Below are 19437 nucleotides of genomic sequence, written 5' to 3'. Positions count from 1 at the left end.
CACTCCTCGACCGACACCCCAGTCAAGGAAAACCCGGGCGACATGGCATGGTGGCTTGCATCCCTGTGCCAGGGAGCAAATGCTCTGGGCTGACCATATCAGGTCGCACCAGAGTGATTGTGGCCCCAGAGTCGATCAGGCTGGCTGCCTGGTGATCTCCGATGGTCACTGGATGCAAATGCTTTCTTTGGACATCATTCATCTGTAGCCCGACTTCTGCAACTTGGTGCCCGTGTATCTCCTCTGCTGTCCCGCTGGTAGCTCCAGCAGGATTCACTGCTACACTTCCTGCTCCTCTGTAGGTGCCATTCCAATGTAGGCGACCGGCTTTGCAGCTGGTGTAATTTGCCCCTGTGGGATTTCTGGAGCGGGGACAGTCGGGGAAATCTAGCTTCAGATGCCCTGTCCGGTAACATTGGTAGCACCAGCACTCATGAATGACCTCCGTCAGTTTGGCAACAATCCCCCCGGCAGAAGACTTTGTCCTCCAGATCGGGGTAGCAGACGAGTGATCTGCTGGTTTGCTCACTCGGTTCTCATGTGCTTCTACAGGAATCTGGACCCGCTTCCTATACTGTGGTCGGGTGATAACATACTCATCTGCCATTTTAGCTGCTTCTTCGTGCATAGATGTCTTGTGGTCAATCACCCACTCATGTACTTAAGGCAGGTACTTTTGGTAAAACTGCTCCTGATCACCAAATTGAGCAGTTTTGAGGGTGAAAAAAAATACCTTCGCGCGCCGCCCCCCCCCCCCCCCTCCAATACATATAAAAAATATCCCTACGTCCCCAATACATATAAAACAGTAATAATAAAAAATAATGTATTCTCTTCTTTGTGTATAAAAGTATGCTCTGAAAGGTGCGGGTGAGGGGGCAAAAGAGAATGGCATGGGGGGGGACGGGAGAATGGGGCGTGGTGCGGGAGAGAATGGGGCAGGGGAGAATATGGCGGGGGGGAGAGAATGGTATGGGGGAGAGAATGGTGCAGGGGGGGGAATGGGAGAGATTGGCGTGGGGGGAGAGAATAGCCCGGGGAGGGGGAGAGAACGGTGAGAATGAAGGGGAAGGAGAATGTCATCCGCTCTCCCCTCTGGCATTACAGGCCAGAAACCTGGAAACCCTCGTCTCCTCACTGCTTCAGCTGCTGTATGGGTGACAGTGAACGGCAATGGCGATGGCCCAGCACAGGAAAGAAAAGCCTCCAGATGGGGATGTGTCTGGGGGGGTCGCCTCCGGACCAAAGAGCTAACCAGCCCTTCGCTCCAGTGTGGGTTTTTCGTGCCAGGGAGAAGGTTGTTTGTTCATAAATCATGGCCTTCCGATTGGCCATTTACAAGCCGCGCCCCAGCCAAATGATTGGTCCTGAGGCAGAGCTATAAGGTCAGTCCCTTCATTTGCCTTCTATCCTGCCAACAAGCCTCCTGATTGGTGCAACTTTCTTCCATAGGCCTCAATGGGGCAAATTTCCTTAAAGGAACTAGCATAGCCTGTTTGTTCAGCCTCACTTGGGAAATACATTTCGATGCTGTGATATCTCTTTGGAAGACAAAAGTCTGCGCAGTTGTCCCACTGCTCTCACACCATCCCAAAGCCTGTATCCCGTACCCCCAAGTGGAACTGAACTATTTGTAAGTTTGAAAGAAAAACTCTTATTTCTACTACCCTCTCCTTTTATTTACTGTTAATGACTATATTATATTGTGTACCATAGCCTTCTAGATTAGACACTTGTTTCATCGCTCTATTGTCATGACTGAGTGTTAGTCCACATGGTTTTGTGTAGCTTGTGACCTACTGTATATTATGATATTTGCTCTGACACTACCCCCAAGTGTGTTCAGCTAGGGTTGCTACTGTATGTGCATTGACTTGCTGTGTGCTCTCTGGAAGCATTGGTAGTGGTTTTGGATGGTAACTACCCACCTAGCAAAGTCAGGTTAGGATTCCCAGGGTGTACTCTGGGTCAGTGTTTCCAAGATTGGATGGGTGGAATCATGGGTATAGAAGTGTTGCTTTTGTGGTGGGCCCTTTAGTGGTTCTGGGGGGTGATGCCATCCTAGCCAAGTAAAAGGCTAGAGATAATAGTGGATGTTTTGGGTCACCTTAAGGCCCTAACCCGAGCAGGGATTGTAAGGAATCGGGGGCCACATCCCTTGCGGCGTGACCCCTCCTTACCCACTACCAGTACTGCAGCGGCTGCTGCCCCTGCCCCCGTCGCTACCCATGCCGCCGCCCAGTGCATACCTTGAACTCTGCCGTCGCCATCTTGGATTCTGGCACTGGTGTTACAGACTCATCCGTGCTCCACTACTTCCTGGTCTCTCAGCCACTCACGATCAGCTCCTCGACACGCCTCTACCATGCCCCTCGTCCGGATTGGTTACTGTCACTTTAAATATCCTGCTTTGCCTTCACTTCCTGGCCGAGCATAGATCCTTATGGGATGTTACCTGTGTTTCTGCCACAAGCCCTGTTCTCTCGTTACGTATCTCTGTTTTTGTCCCAGTTCGTTGTACTCGTCCAGTTTCCTCCAGGCCTGCTGCTGCTACGCTGAGTTCCTGGTTCTTAGAGACCTGCTTCTTTTGCGCTGTAACACGGGGTTACTAGTGCTGCCTGGCGGTGTGCCCATTGCGGTCAGTCTTCCCTCTCCTAGACCAGCACCATAGGTCGTGGACGCCACTCGCGTAAACCTCGTTCCCGACCTGCAGCAATTGCGCTGATGCAAAAGGACCAGCTTGATTTCCTGTTGCCGACTCCCTACTTGAACTACGACTACCCGGATATCTCCTACCCCGACTCTGGCTTGTCCAACAACTATGCTGTTATCTCCAGTCCTGAACCCGGCCTGTTTGACTATGAACTGCGCACTCCGGACCAGTCTGCGCGGTCTAAGGTCGGTGATTTCATAACCCAGCCTCAGCCCCGCGGTCCGGTCCCGGTTTGTGGCGAGCCCAATTGTGACAGGGATCCCTCAAGGTCAGTAGGTCCAAGGCCCTTTCCCGGCGGGCAGAGTCTGAATAGACTCAACAGCGGGTGACCCGCTGTTTCGGGTACCGGCTCCTGCGTGCCCAGACCGCTCAGTGACATCCGTCACACCTACATGGGGACGCTATTAGACAAATATATTTATTTTTTAATTATGCCATTTGTTGTATAAATAATTTTTTCATCTGTCCTGGTTTTGATTTTGACAGTCTGGTCATCCAAACTAAAATCAGAAATGTTAAATGATAATAAAAAGTCACTAGCTCGTGTGGTGTCAAATCCTTAATTCAAAACAGTTATACATTTTATTGTGCCAATATGGATTACTACGATTTCTGGAAACACTACAAAAAAAAAGTTACGCCCACAGATTGCAAGACTGATTTTAATATATTAATGTGTACCACAACTTAATAAAGACTGTGTTGTATAAATCTTTGCAAATTAGGAATTTGGATTTCATATTTTTACAAGAGGGGGAGGTTTTTTAGTTGCATAGGCTGGACTCTTCTTGAATCTCTCTCCTTTAATATTAACAATCAGTGGTAAAAGAGGTGGTTTACGAATCGTTAATAATGTTCCTTTTGGTGTATAACAGCGCAGGTGCAGCCACTGTCCCGAGTGAGCTGTAACAGCAACCCAACCTGTGGAGGGAGAAATTGACTGCTTACTACTAGTTGCCAGCTTCTTTGTAAATCACAGCGAATAGAAGTGCTACTTCTTTTGTTAATCTTCAGTTTTGATTATAATAGTCCTATCACTGTATAAACTTTACTAGTGCAGAATATATAAATATTACTTGGTCACAACTACAATTTCCACAGCATAGCACAAACCAACCAAACAAAAAGGCAATAACTAAACTCTTTACAGTGTAAAATAATAATAAACGAGATACCAGCAGTAGAAAGCTTAACATCTGCCACAGCTTCAAAGGCCCCAATCCCTTCCAATTTAATATCTTGTGGAACAAGGGGTGGGAACTCTTTCATTCGTTCTTCTCCTATTGGAACCTAAGAATAAATAAAAAAAAGTACAAGTACCTTGAAAATTACTTATTGTATAAGTAATACATTCACCCACAGAAGAATCATTTACCTTTTTTTATACAAATATATTTTATTTTGACATACTTTTGGTTAAAATCTAAACAGAGCATTGTAAGAACAAGTAGACGAGTAGAAAGCATTAACTAGACAGACATCTTAATCAATTGAGTCCCAATGGAAACAATACTGTACAGTGTACACACAAAAGAGAAAGGGGAGTATTGGGGGTAGTCAGATTACCATTCAAAATAAGACTTCTAGTACTGTGAAAACAGCTATATATAAGAATGTCTTACACCAAGTAAAGTTTTGCCAGCATGTTTCTGGTAGATGTCATCTGCTTTATTGGAGCTGGTAACATGTACTGGTAACAAGTTGGAAGCAACAACAGAAAACCATGCTGATTTTTCTCCCTGGAGAGAACAAGGTGAAAGTATAGTCACTACATTTTTCCATTCATTCAATTTTTATGTAAGAAAAATCACACAAAATATTGTAAAGTAGTGTGAACATGGTTTCAAAATAAATTATTTATTTATAAAATATTTTACCAGGAAGTAATACATTGAGAGTTACCTCTCGTTTTCAAGTATGTCCTGGGCACAGAGTAAAACAAATAATACATGGTTACAAGTACAGTTACATAAATGAACAAGGTAACCGTATAGTGGAAAATCTTGTTCTAGGTTATTAAAATTATTTAAAAATGAAGTTGACAAATGTAATAACAGTGAAAAATTCACCTTTTTTAGAGCAAGAGATTGTCCAAGGTCTATCACACTTACCTGTAAAAAATCTATACGCCCCAAAGCACCTAGAAATAAGGTCATGCCAGGCTGAAGTACAAATGTCCGAGGTATAATTGCATATGTCGGCAGTACAATTTTCACTTCTTTATCATTAAGATGGTTAAGTACCTGAAAAATAAAATAGTCTTTATTGAAGTGGAAAATATGAAGAAAAAAAAAGGAAGCTATGACTTGCCTATTACCATATATTTTTTATATTTCTATTAAAGACACCTAGCCCCTAGTGCACTCATCTGTGGACTCTCTTCCTATTTGTAGACCACAAAAGCAGGGCACAATAATTTCCATCCCATGCTTGCGCGGACTGATCTTTAGGTCAAAGTCAGGGCAAACCATACATCAATTATGATTTATGGGACGAATTACGGTCTAGCACTGTAGTTTAAAGCTGCAGACCAAGCAATTTTCTACATGTTTTTTTTTTTTTAAATATCAGTTCTGTACTATGAGAAAAAACTTGTAGCATTTTTTTTTAAACAACTCTGAATGACATTTTTAATACATTATAATGTAACAAAAAATTTGTTTCAATAACAACCATTTATAAAGTCACATCCCCTTCCAAAACAGGCTCTGTTACATCCCTTTTTGAGTCCTGCGCTCTCTCTAGCAGTGCACCAATTGTATCTAGTGACTGCCTGGTCACTTGATTTTCCCCACAGAACTTTGCATCTTTGGTCCTCTTCTGCTGCACTGACAGCCATTTAGTAAACCTTCTAACCGAATCTTCACCGATCAATCAGCAACTTAGCTAATTACTTATTGTGTGGATTGTATTAATTCACATATTAAAAGGGGGAAAAAATAAAATATAAAAAAAAAAAAAACGGCAGAATGGACTTGATGACCTTCTTGAATCAAAACCACTTTTCTTAAATATCTAATAGGAGTTATATTAACCAATTCCATGTCTTTTGAAACAAAATGATGTATGGATTAGACAAAACAATGAGTAAGACCCAGGGAATGTGCAAAAGTAAGTGAACCCCTGGTTTTATCAGCTAAATTAAAGGGATAATTAGAATCAGGTGTTTAAATTAGGTAGATCTTCAGGGGTGAGTTTGGGTGACCCCACTGACAAAGTGAGAATAGGACGCAAGGAGGGGGGGGAAGGTCTGACGTAAACAGCAATGGGATCTAAGCAGCCATTTTAAGTCAGCATCCATCTTAGGTGCCTCATAATGTCATGTCTATTTGTCTGCACAAGTGTTGGTATGGAAGTTAGTTTAAAGACATTTTTTTTCTTTTTCTGCTCCTGAAGTTTTAAATGATAGTAAGCTGCCCAGCTAAGCCACAAGAGCTTGAAGAGGGGAGAAAAGCGCGAATGTTATGAAAATAAAAGATAGATAACAAGAACGTCTCGCATTCCGAGGGAGGTGCCCATGAAGTCCCGTATGTAGAGGAAAGGTCACCGGCCTGTATAAGGAATATTAGCTGAGTCATTTCATTTGTAATATGAATCTCATAATAATGCTATTAACTCAATGTGTTCATGTTCATATTTTGTTTATCTTATATGCTTACGTAGTGACACACGCACAACCTCGTATAGGGAGCGTGGGCTTAGTATTTTATGTATAAATGGGGCCTGTATGCCAGTATTTCGTTGGGAGAGTTTTATTTTGAAACTCTCTCCTGCGTGTACACGTACACTGAAATTAGCTTATTTGTTAGCCTGCAAATGATCCTCAGATGATGTGTCTTATTTATTCACAACTTTCACAGATGGCGCTCCGAATAGGAACCCAAATATACCGGAAGCTGAGCACCTGAAAAAAACACTCCTCGGTCACTCAAATCTGAGCGCTCATAAGAATCAAGGTAAAAGGCACCTTTTGAGGAAAGCCTGAGTTTAAAAAGTTGTTTTGAGTGACATGTAGAGAGATGTGTTTTGGAGGGTGTCTCAATCTGGGTTGACGGGTTACCTAGCAGTTTCAAATAAGTTTGTCTGTTAAGGTATACATTTTAAAGTGTTATAGTTGTTAAGTTTTATTGGGACTAAGGTGAGAGTCCCGTTAAGAGTTTTGGTGATGAAGGTGAGTGTTTGTATGCTTAAGGGATTGTTTTCAGACCGTCCTGGGTTGTGATATTTTTTGTTATCTGAGCAGGAAGGGTCCCTGATTGTATATTTGCTCTGTCTTGTCATTAACATACCAAGTGAGTTTATTTATGGATATCTGTTTAGAAGGTCTTATCTGTATCCATGTTATAAAAGTATAAGGTTTATCAGGACTGGGTTGGACCCGCTGAAGTAATTCAAGTGTTTTCTTGGGTATGGTTATGGTAAAAAAATATGATTGGGGAACAGTCTTGTGACAGGTCCTTATTTGCATATTTCAGAACCATAACATGCCAAAAGAGTTATACGCAATCAGCTTGCGCTGATTATTGTATCAGGAGTATTGTACAGGTCAATTAAATGTGATTACTGTAGCAGGAGAATAATGGGAAACCAAAGTTCTCAAAATTTGCCGTTAGAGGTTGTGTGTCTGCAGACAAAAATAATAAAGAATGGACACAGAGAACAAGAAGAGACAATATAAATATGTTTTGTTGGCCAATGAAAATACACATGCAAGTTCAAGTGAAAATACACATGCAAGTTCAAGTGAAAAAACACATGCAAGTCCCAGTGAAAAACACGCCACCCCAATGAAAAAAGTTTGTTTGCAATAAATTATTATGGAAGGAAGCGTGAACCTATGGGCAGCTGCACCGGTTTTCTTATTCGTAAGAATGCGAACGCAAGGGCTCATAGTGGAACCTTCTAACTTTCAGTGATCCCTGTGTGTCCGTGGCAGTATAAATCTTTGGATTTTATGAGGTTTTTGTGGCTAAAGTCAAGCATGGCAGGCCCGGCTGACTGAAAGCGGCGGAAATCAGGTGTGCACGTATCAGCTTTTCCTTCCATTTCCCCACATGCAATAAGTGGTTATAAATCATTTCCTGATATAAACTCAAGTTTCGGTGCCGGCAAGTAAAATTGTTGTGCCCTTAATGGAGAGTTGCCAGATGAATTTGATACCCTAATTAATTTTTCCTGAATGATTACCTGTGTGAAAGATAAACCATCTAAGTATCACGTATGCACAAATCACCATCCAAGAACTTGCAAGAACGTACAAAAACATGAATATTATTTGCTCACAATGAAGTCTACATTTTTAAAAGGTTTTAAAAGGTGTACATCAAGTATAGAAGGATTAAAGAATGCGGAAAAGAGAGGGCCTATATTTAGCTCTGTCACTGGTGAAAGTTTAAAGGGTTTGTTCGTTTTGGCCAGACGGATAAGTGTTTTAAAATCAGGAAATACAGTATTCTTTTTTCCTTCTGCTCAAATGTCTGCAAAAAAGAGAATCAGAACAGCAGCAGCACAGATCGTGCCCCCACCTTTTTCTCCAGCGCGAGGAATGTACCAAGATACGAAAGTTAACTCAAAAGCTCCGGAGCATCAGAGTAGTCATAAATTCAGGTTATTTATGAGAATAAAGAAAGAGAAGGGAACTTTTATTAATATAGTTGCAGGATGAAATTGTTTGGTAATAGGTGAAAAATGTTTTTCTTTTATTTGTTCGTTATTTTTGTGATGTTTTTTGGCTGTGTAGGAGAGAAGTTTTTGTATTGTGTGTTCTGTATTGTGTGTAACCAGTAAGAACACCTTTCAATTTTATTTCTATAGGATTAGGATATGTTTGGGAATATTTTGTGTTTAAATATGCGGGTAAAAGCTCACAAGCATTGTTTGAATTATATATTGTACTGTATGTTTTTAAGTATATAACGCCATTAATATGCATAGCGTTCACAGGAGTGGTGCACGTCGTAATCATATAGGTATCAAATGGTAAAGATAAGAGGTCATGAAATAAGTGATCCAGACATAAAAATAACATTAAGGAAGAGAAGTCCCTGCTTTGAGGAGCTCTAATTGGTAGGTAGGGAGAGCATACAGAGACAGTAGGATTTGATTAGAAGTCAGGAGAGGAATTTCAGGAGGGGAGACACAGAATCAGAATTTAAAGAGTAGAGTGATTCTGGCAGCAGCGTTTGGGATAGATTGTAGGTAAGACAGGTGAGAGGCAGGAAGGCGGGATAGCAGGGGATTACAGTAATCAAGATGGGAGAGAATGAGGGCCTGAATCAGAGTTTTAATAGTTGAGCAACAGAGGAGCAGGTGTATCTTTGAGATATTGTGGAGGAAAAAGCGACAGGTTATAGAAATGTTTTGAATGAGAGAGGAAAATATGAGAGAGGAGCAGAGTGTGACCACTAAGCAGTGGGCTTGGGCTACTGGATGGAAGATTCAAGAGTAATGTGGAAGGAGATAATAGGGTCAGGTTTGGGAGGAAGTATGAGGAGCTCTGTTTTTGCCATGTTAAGTTTAAGGCAAAGGAGGGCTGACCTGGATGAGATAACAGAAAGACATCCAGAAACTTTGGTTTGTACAGCAGGTGTAAGGTCAGGGGTTGAAAAGTAAATGTGGGTGTCGTCAGCATAGAGGTGATATTTAAACCTAAGAGATGTCATTAGGTCACCTAGAGAGAGGGTGTACAGAGAAAAGAGAAGAGTGTGGTCCACAGAGGCAAATGCTTCAGAGAGGTTGAGTAATATGAGCAGAGTGTAATGACCTCTGTCTTTGGCAGTATATGGGTCATCAGTTATTTTAGTGAGAATTGTCTCCATGGAGGGAGCTGTGCAGAAGTCAGATTGTAGAGGGTTAAGGAGAGAATGGGTGTTGAGAAAAATGGAGCAAGCAAGAGAATACAAGACAAATTCAGTAGTTAGAAAGACAGGTAGGGTCAAGCTTGCTATTTTTGAATCATGGTATAACTGTTACATGTTTGAAGGAGAATGGAAATGTATCAGAGTAGAGGGAGAAGAGGAGATCAACAGTGATGGTGACATTCTCTTCTGATACAGTGGAAAAAGAGTCAAGGAAAGCAGGAAGCGAAGTAGGATAGGAGGAAAAAGAGGGAATGTTCTGATGTATGGATTTCACATTTTCCTCAAAATTGTCAGCAAAAGTCCTGAGATGAGATGAAGGAAGAGTTAGTGTGGGGTAGACTTGTGAGTGTTGATTAATGGAGAGAAGGAAGTTTGTTTAGCGTGAGAAAGGGCAGAATTGAAACAGGATAGCATAAAGTTGTAGTGAAGGAAGTCTGTGAACGTATGAGAGTTCAAACAGAAGGCATTAAAAGAACTGAGTGGAGGGAGATAGCATGAGCGTGTGGGAGCTATTTTTGTGTTAAGAAGTTATATAACCTCAGCTATATAAAAGCCCGTTAGTTAATTTTTGAGAGGCCATAAAAAAATGTAGTTCTTAGGACTCTGGATAAAGCTCCATTTATTTAAACTTTAAGCAAAAGTTCCAATCGAATAATTATTTTGTTTATGAAAAAGCCATGTTGTGCCGCTATCTTATCTGTTCAGGGTCAATTGGCGAAACGCCCAGAAACAAGATGGCTTTTTGCCTGGGAACAAGTCTTATAAAGTTATTTTTTCTTTAGTCACAGCGGAGTGTCGTTAAAAATATAAAGCTGACCATGTGCTCAGCACTGTGCAAAGAGATCATATAAAGCAAGACATTAGTGTGAAGTCTTATACAAAATCATTTGTCTATTAACTGAATATGTGATGTATGTTATAACTTTTAATCATTTATTTTTTCCAAAGGTGTCCATAAGCAGTGGTTATTGGCAAAATTGCTGTATAATCTAGAATGGTTTGCCAGGAAGGGTTGAATTGGGAGTCACCTCTCACTTTTGGTTGTGTCTTGTGCATAGGGTTAAATACAGGGGATACATAGTTGCAAAAGCAGTTACATAAAAGTGAACAGGGTATACATTATATAGAAGGCATTTCAAATTTTTAGCAGAAAAGTTACAGTGGAGTGTTTGGGTAAAAGCCAGATTGGGATTGGCTAGGGAAATGTGTATAGGTAAAATAATTGCTTAATCGGGAGTGAATATTTTTTCCATGACTATGGATAGTATTGGGAGAAGAGGGATTGGCCTGTAGTTTGAGACAGTGTTTTTTGTCCCCACTTTTGAATATAGGGACAAACTCTGGCAGTTTTCCAGGTCTTAGGTATATGGCCTGCAGACTTGTTAGAATTAACTATGGAAAAATTAGTTTGGCAATAGATGGGGCATCGAGTCTTAGGAACTTACATTGTAGCAAAGTCAGGTTCACATTGGCTACTTAGTTTTTAATTTGAGGAACATTAATAGGGAATACCTCTGTCTATATGCGGATGCTAAGACAGGAGTAAACACATTGATACAAGAATTTATTCCTAGGTATAAATTATCTCCCTATGAGACACTTATGGGATGATTTATGACTATCAGCAGTCCAAAGGAACGAATTAAGGACCATGTTATTGGTAATAAAACAATAAGTCTTGTATGCAACTAATAAATTTTTTGAGTCTCTCTAGGCAAAGTTGAAAGTGCACCTACTCGAGACGGGGTTAATAGTCACATATTTCCTACGCAAGCATGCTCTGTATCCCAGATGAAACGGCCTATACTAACCACCACTACAGCAATTAAAGTGGCAGAGTTCTTTTCCTGGACCCAAAGCACGTAAAGCTCATTCCAGCTCCACCAAAGACCAAAGTCACCTAAAGCACAGCCGCATCAAGTTAACGTCTTGCCGAGTCAAAACTCTAACCGTTGACCAAAGAGGAAAATAAGACACCAGGCTAAGGCCCGGTTTTATCAGAACATTTCATTTTTTCAATGACTCAATATTTTTATTTTTAGAGTGTGTTTAAGTTAAGGTGTATGTACAATTGAGCCTTGATGGGAGGATTGGTTTCCTGGAAGCGTGGCTTGTGAATGCTCTTGTATGTGTTTTGGCAGTACTCATCACTCTCTATGTATGTGTCATGTGCAGCAAAACTTTGATCCAGAAGTGTGTTGCACCCCCACCGAGAGGAGGGGGTCACCCAGGGGCGTGTGTCAACCACAAGGAAAGGATCATAAGTCAGCCATTTTGACCATCGCAGACATTGTCCTGATATTCTGAGTGAATTATGTATATAATGCGTGCAGGGGTGAGGATCACGCATTCGCTTCCACCGATACCAACCCCTTTCAATTCTCAGTAATAGAATGTTGTGATGATTCTGAAAATATATGATGATAGAGATAGTTGCCATTTCCTTTATCTAGCAACTGCATACCGAAAGAAAGGTTGCTGGCATAAAATAAGGTTTTTAGTATTATGTGTATAATTTCTGTATTTTCCCATTTTTTTTAAGGGAACCTCTTTAAAGGGTGTATCACGCACTAGGAACAAGAATCAATTTATGGGTCAAGTGTCTCCACCAACCAATGAAACCTGTGTAAAAATGTATGTTCAGTCAGATAACTATTTACAGGAAGGATGTGGCCTTAATTTTGCAGTTTTTAATTTCATCATTAAACAAAGAACAGGTTCAGATTAGTTTTATGGCCTTACAAAACAGAATTGCTTTAGACTATATTTTAGCTTCAAAAGGAGTGCTTTGATTAAAGAACAATGTTGTGTTTTCATTCAAGATCAGTGTAGCAATGTGCAGCATGAACTAGATGAAATAGAAGAGATTCAAAAGAGGCTTACAAAGGGAAGGGACAGAATATCACCTTGGGGTTCGGTGGATGGCTTAGATCACTTGGAGCAAAAACTTGTGAATGCTTTGGTGTGTGTGGGGGTGTTACTTGTTGTCATATATGTGTGTGTGTCACGTGTTGCAGAAGTATGATCCACAAATGTACTACCCCCTCCAATCTGATGCCACTCTTTGCAGATGCCAGAAACAGCAGTCCCTTGAAGAAAGAAGATGCGGATCAGTTATTCAACTCCAAAAGACATGTTGGGGCCACAAGCGCCATATGAGACTATGACAGCAGGAGGGAAACACCTTCTCCCTTTCACTCCGGTGTATACATACAAACAGTATCAGATGATGGAGCATCCCAGTATACAATATGAGTCTGTCTATGTGTCCCTGGACTAACATCTATAAACTTAATTCTCAAAAGCATGTTTTAAGAATAAAAAAGAAGGGAGTGACAAAGTGAGAATAGGACGCAAGGAGGGGGGGGGGAAGGTCTGACGTAAACAGCAATGGGATCTAAGCAGCCATTTTAAGTCAGCATCCATCTTAGGTGCCTCATATTGTCATGTCTATTTGTCTGCACATGTTGGTATGGAAGTTAGTTTAAAGACATTTTGTTTCTTTTTCTGCTCCTGAAGTTTTAAATGATAAGTAAGCTGACCAGCTAAGCCACAAGACCTTGAAGAGGGGAGAAAAGCGCAAATGTTATGAAAATAAAAGATAGATAACAAGAACGTCTCGCATTCCGAGGGAGGTGCCCATGAAGTCCCGTATGTAGAGGAAAGGTCACCGGCCTGTATAAGGAATATTAGCTGAGTCATTTCATTTGTAATATGAATCTCATAGTAATGCTATTAACTCAATGTGTTCATGTTCATATTTTGTTTATCTTATATGCTTACGTAGTGACGCACACGCAACCTCGTATAGGGGACGTGGGCTTAGTATTTTGGGTATAAATAGGGCCTGTATGCCAGTATTTTGTTGGGAGAGTTTTATTTTGAAACTCTCTCCTACGTGTACACGTACACTGAAATAAACTGATCCTCAGATGATGTGTCTTATTTATTCACAACTTTCACACCACACTATAAAAAGATCATAAACTTTGTGAGTTTGGTCTTCGCCATACGTGTGTGGAAACATCACGTCATGATCAAAATAAATTTCTGAGGACCTCAGAAAAGCCTTTATTGATGCTCCATCTAGAAAGGGTTACAAAACAATTTCTAAGTATTCGGGGCTCAACAATCAATTCACTGTCAGACAGTCTACAAATGGAGAACGTTCAAGACCACAGTCAATCTACCCAGGAGCGGTCGTCCTACCAAAATCTCTTCAAGAACAAACGGGCAAATCATCCTGGAAGTCACAAAGAACCCCAGAACACCATTCTTGTTCAGTCTTTTTCTGATAGTTGAGACATGAACACTTACTTTAGCCAAGGCGAGAGTGGCCTGCAGATCCTTGGATATAAATCCAAGGATCTGTAGGCCACTCTCGCCTTGGCTAATGTGAGTGTTCATGACAACTATCAGAAAAAGACTGAACAAGAATGGTGTTCGTGGAAGGATAACCAGTAGGTAACCACTGCTCTCTAAAAAGAACATTTCTGCCGATCTGAAGTTTGCCAAAGAGCATATAGACGATCTATAAGACTTCTGGAACAATGTTCCCTGGACAGACAAGTCAAAGGTAGAACCTTTTTGGCCTCAATCAGAAACGTTTTTTGGCAAAAACCAAAACATTGCATTTGAACAGTGTAACGTAGGGGGTAACCAGGCTCTCAAATAAAGGTTAAGCCAGTTTTGTTTACCCCTGACCATGTATAAAGGGACCCAGAGAGTCAGTTCTTGGACCCAGTAACAATGTATCACTGTATTATCCTGTATGCATTAAAAATACTTCTTGTGTTTTTCCCTTTCCAGTCATGCAATCAAGCAAGGATTGCTAGGGTATGAGTTTCAGGGGGGGGGGGGGTTGCAGAGGAACCATTGACAGAATGTGCCTAGGAGGTTGGGGACCGGAGTAGTCGGCTCCCCCATAAATGTATCCGGGAATCATGCCTGATTCTCGGGTACATGTAGGCACATTGTTCCCACAATACCATCCCTTGAAAACGCAAGCGCGACTCACCACTAGGGTACCCTGCTTCAGCACAGCCCAGAAAGGTGAATGAGGCACAGGGATAAAACATCCGTTCCTGTAGCCGAGGGAATCCCTAGGTTAAGGGGGTATCCCAGATAGTGCCAAGGTGACCTACAACCAGTATAGGGTTTGTGGGTGCCCCAACCGTATATAAGGTTGAGGGGGCACTCAAAGTCCAATCTGAGTCTAAGATAAAGTGTATGGGGAAAAGGGGAGATAGAAATGAAAGTAGAATATTTTCCCTGTTCTATCCCCTGTACCCAGAGATTCAGAGAAATGTAGTAAAATATACTTAATGTAATATGTGTTATTACATTTGGAACCGATGTCCAAAACAGGCTGCCCGAGCTAACCCATAGGCGCCGATAAGTCTGTTGGACATCAGAGTTCAAAGAAACTAGAGGATGCCCAGAGGTGTGAATGGCATTTGGTTAGTGGGGAAGGGCCGAGTATCAGGTCCGGAGAATAATGGCAGTCAACCGGGATGCCACTTGCTCTGCCAGACCTGGCGGAGCCTGTCGCAGCAGGTGGCATTGAGAGGTGCCTCGAATTTCCCGCTGACCAAGCTTTTCTCACCGACATGGCTCTGATTGGTTGCTTGGGAAAGTTTCCACATGTTGATTGGCTGTTCAGTTTTGTGAATGAAACTCAGAATACTATAAGAATCGATGAGCCAATCAGATCAGCAACAAATGAAAGGGTTCTTTACAGTAAGGGCAGTTAAAATGTGGAATTCATTACCCATGGAGACTGTGATGGTAGATACAATAGATTTGTTCAAAAAAAGGTTGGACATCTTTTTAGAAAAGAAAGGTATACAGGGATATACCAAATAAGTATACATGGCCAATTCTTGGAGTCAGGAAGGAATTTATTTTTCCCCTTATGAGATATCATTGGATATATAACTCTGGGGTTTTTTGTTTGCCTTCCTCTGGATCAATAAGTAAGCATAGATTAGATATAGGATAAAGTATCTGCTGTCTAAAATTTAGCATAGGTTGAACTTGATGGACATACGTCTTTTTTCAACCTCATCTACTATCTAAATATGTAACATCGGTGTCCTCCAGTAGTAAGAGCACGGGCGGGCTCTTCAAAGTTGCTCTTGCACGAATAGCAAAGCAACCGGCTTCGATTTTGAGACAGAAAAGCCTGCCTGCCAGAGTCTAAGTCCCGACGTTTGCGTCCAAGTTCTCAAACGATCGTAGCAGACGCGGCTGGGATTGTATGCCTTTTTGAGTTCGTGAATTTGTAGTAACTCGCAGTCAGAGGGGACCAAGTTCTCCGAAGAGAACGTACCGGTGGGGTGTGGAATTTCATGTCGATTTGAGTTCCGGGCTAAGTTCCGGTCAGGGTAAAACACTCCCATAGAGTTTCCTCCACCAAGGATAGTCTAGTTTTCGACTCCAGTCCCAAAGTAAATGTGTGTTTTTGTCCTTATTTTGTGTATCGTTGTGTGTAAGCAAATTTATGCCGAATAAATTACAATTTATTTCATTACCTTGTTTTGCACAATGAATGATGCTGGTAAAAAGGTGCACGTAACCTGGTCTCCCGTGAAATAGTAGAACCTCATCCCAACCGTCAAGCATGGTCGTGGGAGTATGATGGTTTGAGGCCATTTTTTCTGCCTCTGGAGGGCTTTCCATCATAGACAACCATTGTATCAGAAGATTCCTGAGGAGACTGTCAGGCTGCCGGTCAGTGAGTTGAAGCAAAAGTGGGTCATGCAGCCTAAAAACATACAAGCAGATCTACAAAAGGATGGCTGCAGAAGAAGAAATTCTGTGTTTTAGAATGGACCAGTCAAAATCCGAACATAAACCCCATCGAAATGTTGTGGCATGACCTGAAGCGAACCGTCCATGCAACCAAGCCCTCAAATGTCACAGAGTTTATTCAGTTCTGTAAGGAGGAAGGGGCCAAAATCCTTCAAAACCAATGTGAGACAGTCAAAGGAAACGATTATTTGAAGGTATTGCTGCTCAATGGGGTGCCACAAGGCAGGGCCGGATTTACAGTTGTCGGGGCCCTGGGTCAAATAAATTGCGGCGGCCCCCTGTCAAAGATCAAGATTGATTTACATGAAATTTTATGTGCCTAACAATTTTAAAGTCAAGTTTTTCAAATGAAATCTTTGCACCATCAAAATAAAACAAAAACAATTAAAAACGTAAGAAATTCAATTGGTTATATTTATAATGCAACAAATGTAGGAACCATACATATAAATGCATTCAACTAAAGGAGAATGGATTGTCGTGGTTTGAGAGGAACATTTTTCAATGTTTTCAAATGTCTTCGAAGTCTTGCTCAACAAAGCAAACCATGAGACACTCCTACTTCATTGTTGAGCTTAGCTTGTTCTTTATGATTTTCATTTTTTAAAACGACTGGTTGCCAGTACAATTGGTCACCTTCAGAACAATTTCAACATTAAGAAATGTAGTTCTAAAATCATTCAATAACTTTGTAGAAAAATTACTTCCTTCGGCATGTCGTCTTTGTAATCTTCTTTGTAGAGAATAACAAATAACAATCGCAGCAAACTGCACTAATTCATTGCTGAGTCTAAGCTCAATCATCTTTATACATGCTGACAAGATTGACTCCAGCAGAGATCAGAAGCATCCAGATTTTCCAGCTGACCAAGCAAGCTAAACCGTTCACAGACACTGTCATGGAACCTATTTTCTCTGTCAAGAGGCGACAAACGGAATTAAGTTTGATATACGGAACGTTTATTTGTCTGACATCTGGAATTCCTGTGCTCGTCCATAATCCAATGGATTGAGGCACCCATTTCTCCCTTGAGATCAAACTTGAATATACTCGTCGTTTCCAGACATTCTCTTTGCCATATCCGCATATTCATTGAACTTGTCTCACTTTGATTCTACAGATGTTCTCAGAGACTTCAGAGCTGTTACTGCAGACTGGAGAACCATTTTTTGGATCCTGTAGTTTGTGGTTTGCTGCAATGAACCTTTCCAAAATGAAGCGTATAATGCAATTTCAAAACTGCACATCTTTTCGCTAAGGTCACCAGCTTCATGTCGAACCACATCCTTCTTTTAGTACTTCCTTAATCTTTTCATATCTGTGTTGAAATGCTTTTTTCACATCAGCTCTGCAAAACAAACGAGTTTCACACAAACTCTTAGGGGCACATACAGTACAACTTTGCGTCTGCCAGAGACAATATTTGTCAGAATTGCATAACGTGAAGGAGATGCCATGAAAGACAGATTTGTTGGACAAACTCAAAGAAGTGTATAGCTGCAGAGCAAGAATTGGCTGCCATCTTCCCTACTAAATTAACGAAATAACCACAACGGGCTCAGACTCTGAAAGTGAAAGGTCTGGGTGCAGACCTGCGAGCAGGCAGAGCAGAACCGGGGCCAGATACCAGGAATGGGTCACAAGAAGTGACATGAGAAAGTTCTGCACCGAGATGAAATCCTTCTTTCAGAAGGAATTATGGGAGCTTCGGAAAGATGTGGACAGCCTGGGACACAGGACCAACACACTGGAGAATAAGCTGGACAATACTATCAGAGCCCTCCAGAAGAATGAGAAAGCTACTGTGCAGCTACACTCCATGATCACAGACTTAAGTGAAAGACAGGAGGATGCCGAAAACCGTGATAGATGGAATAACATTTGTACCGGAGACCGTAACGGACCTAGAGGAGTTAGCAACAAAATGGATGGCACATTTTCTCCCCGGCAGTTCGGAAGCTGAGTTACACTATGATCGTTGTCATAGGGCTCTCCGCTCCAAACCCCAACCCGGGGACATTATTTTAGAATAAAGGAAAATATTTGCCAAATTGCCAGGGCTACAAAAAACTTAGAATTCGAGGGAATAATACTTCAAGTGTTCCAAGATCTTGCCCCGGCTACTCTGCCAAAAGAAGGACGGTAGCTAGAGAAAAGGGGGTCCGGTACAGGTGGCTGTTCCCATTCGGACTGATGGTTCTCAAAAATGTGGCAGCATGTACAATGCGACACGCAGGGGAAGCCACATAGTTCCTGAAAAAATTAGGCTTACCTGCTTCCCCCTCAAGCCCTGTCCAGCAGCCCTCAGCGGAAGAACCTGCTCCGGAGACGTCCTGGCAGCGAGTCGAGTCACCAGGGCGCAGGAACAAGGATTAATATGTGTCAATTACCCCCAGTTAAAGAATTAAAAGGAGCCAGACCGTTTGGTATGTTGGAGACAGTTTGAAGTCTCCACGTTCGTTGTGGCATAGTACCTCTGGTGGCGGGAAGGTGAAGTGCGGCCATCTTGGTTCCAGTGGGTAGAGGAGACGAGGACCTCCTCAGGCGGGAAGATGTACTGTGGCCATCTTGGTTCCAGTTGACAAGGCGAGGAGACAGCCCCTGGTGGCGGGAAGAGGGACGGTGGCCATTTGGATCCATCTGACAGAGGGGGAGCTGAGGACCCCTGGTGGCGGGAAGAGGCACTGCGGCTATCTTGGATCCGGAGGAAGACGGTGGAGAGAGCGACCCCGGGTGGCCGGAGAGAGTAACAGCAGTTTAGAGGATCCATTTGACTCCACGATTGGAGATGTGGGCCGGAGAAAGGACAGACGGAGAGGGGCCCGCAGCAGACGAGTTGCGCTGCAGACTCAGTGGCTCCGAATGCACAGAGGCCAAAGACAAGGGGGGGAGGGCGGGAGACGGTATAATGGAGGGGGAGGAGGAAGGGGGAGATGTAGTGCGGGGGGGGAGAACAGGAGGAGAGGTAGAAGGGGGGGGTCAGAGGTTGAGGGACTGGAACCCAGGAAAGAGAGGGAAGGGTAGGAGGCAGGGAATTAGGGGACTAGGAG

General features: G+C 42.2%; 1 protein-coding gene across 1 annotated transcript in view; it reads right to left on the bottom strand.

Annotated features, from left to right (window-relative positions):
• Positions 1-3375: 3375 nt before the first annotated feature.
• Positions 3376-19437, bottom strand: part of NOA1 (nitric oxide associated 1) — a 111656-nt gene continuing 95594 nt past the window's right edge. The window contains exons 5-8 of the mRNA XM_075577326.1: positions 4825-4956; positions 4336-4452; positions 3889-4003; positions 3376-3634 (exon numbers count right to left, since the gene is read on the bottom strand). Coding sequence (XP_075433441.1) covers positions 3450-3634; positions 3889-4003; positions 4336-4452; positions 4825-4956 — 549 coding nt within the window. The 3' untranslated portion in view covers positions 3376-3449. The remainder of the gene's footprint in view (positions 3635-3888; positions 4004-4335; positions 4453-4824; positions 4957-19437) is intronic.

Source organism: Ascaphus truei, chromosome 1 (assembly GCF_040206685.1).
Source record: "Ascaphus truei isolate aAscTru1 chromosome 1, aAscTru1.hap1, whole genome shotgun sequence".
In the NCBI taxonomy this organism is placed as follows: domain Eukaryota; kingdom Metazoa; phylum Chordata; class Amphibia; order Anura; family Ascaphidae; genus Ascaphus; species Ascaphus truei.
The sequence above is the reverse complement of the archived record's forward strand: the minus strand, read 5'-3'. Positions and strand labels throughout refer to the sequence as shown.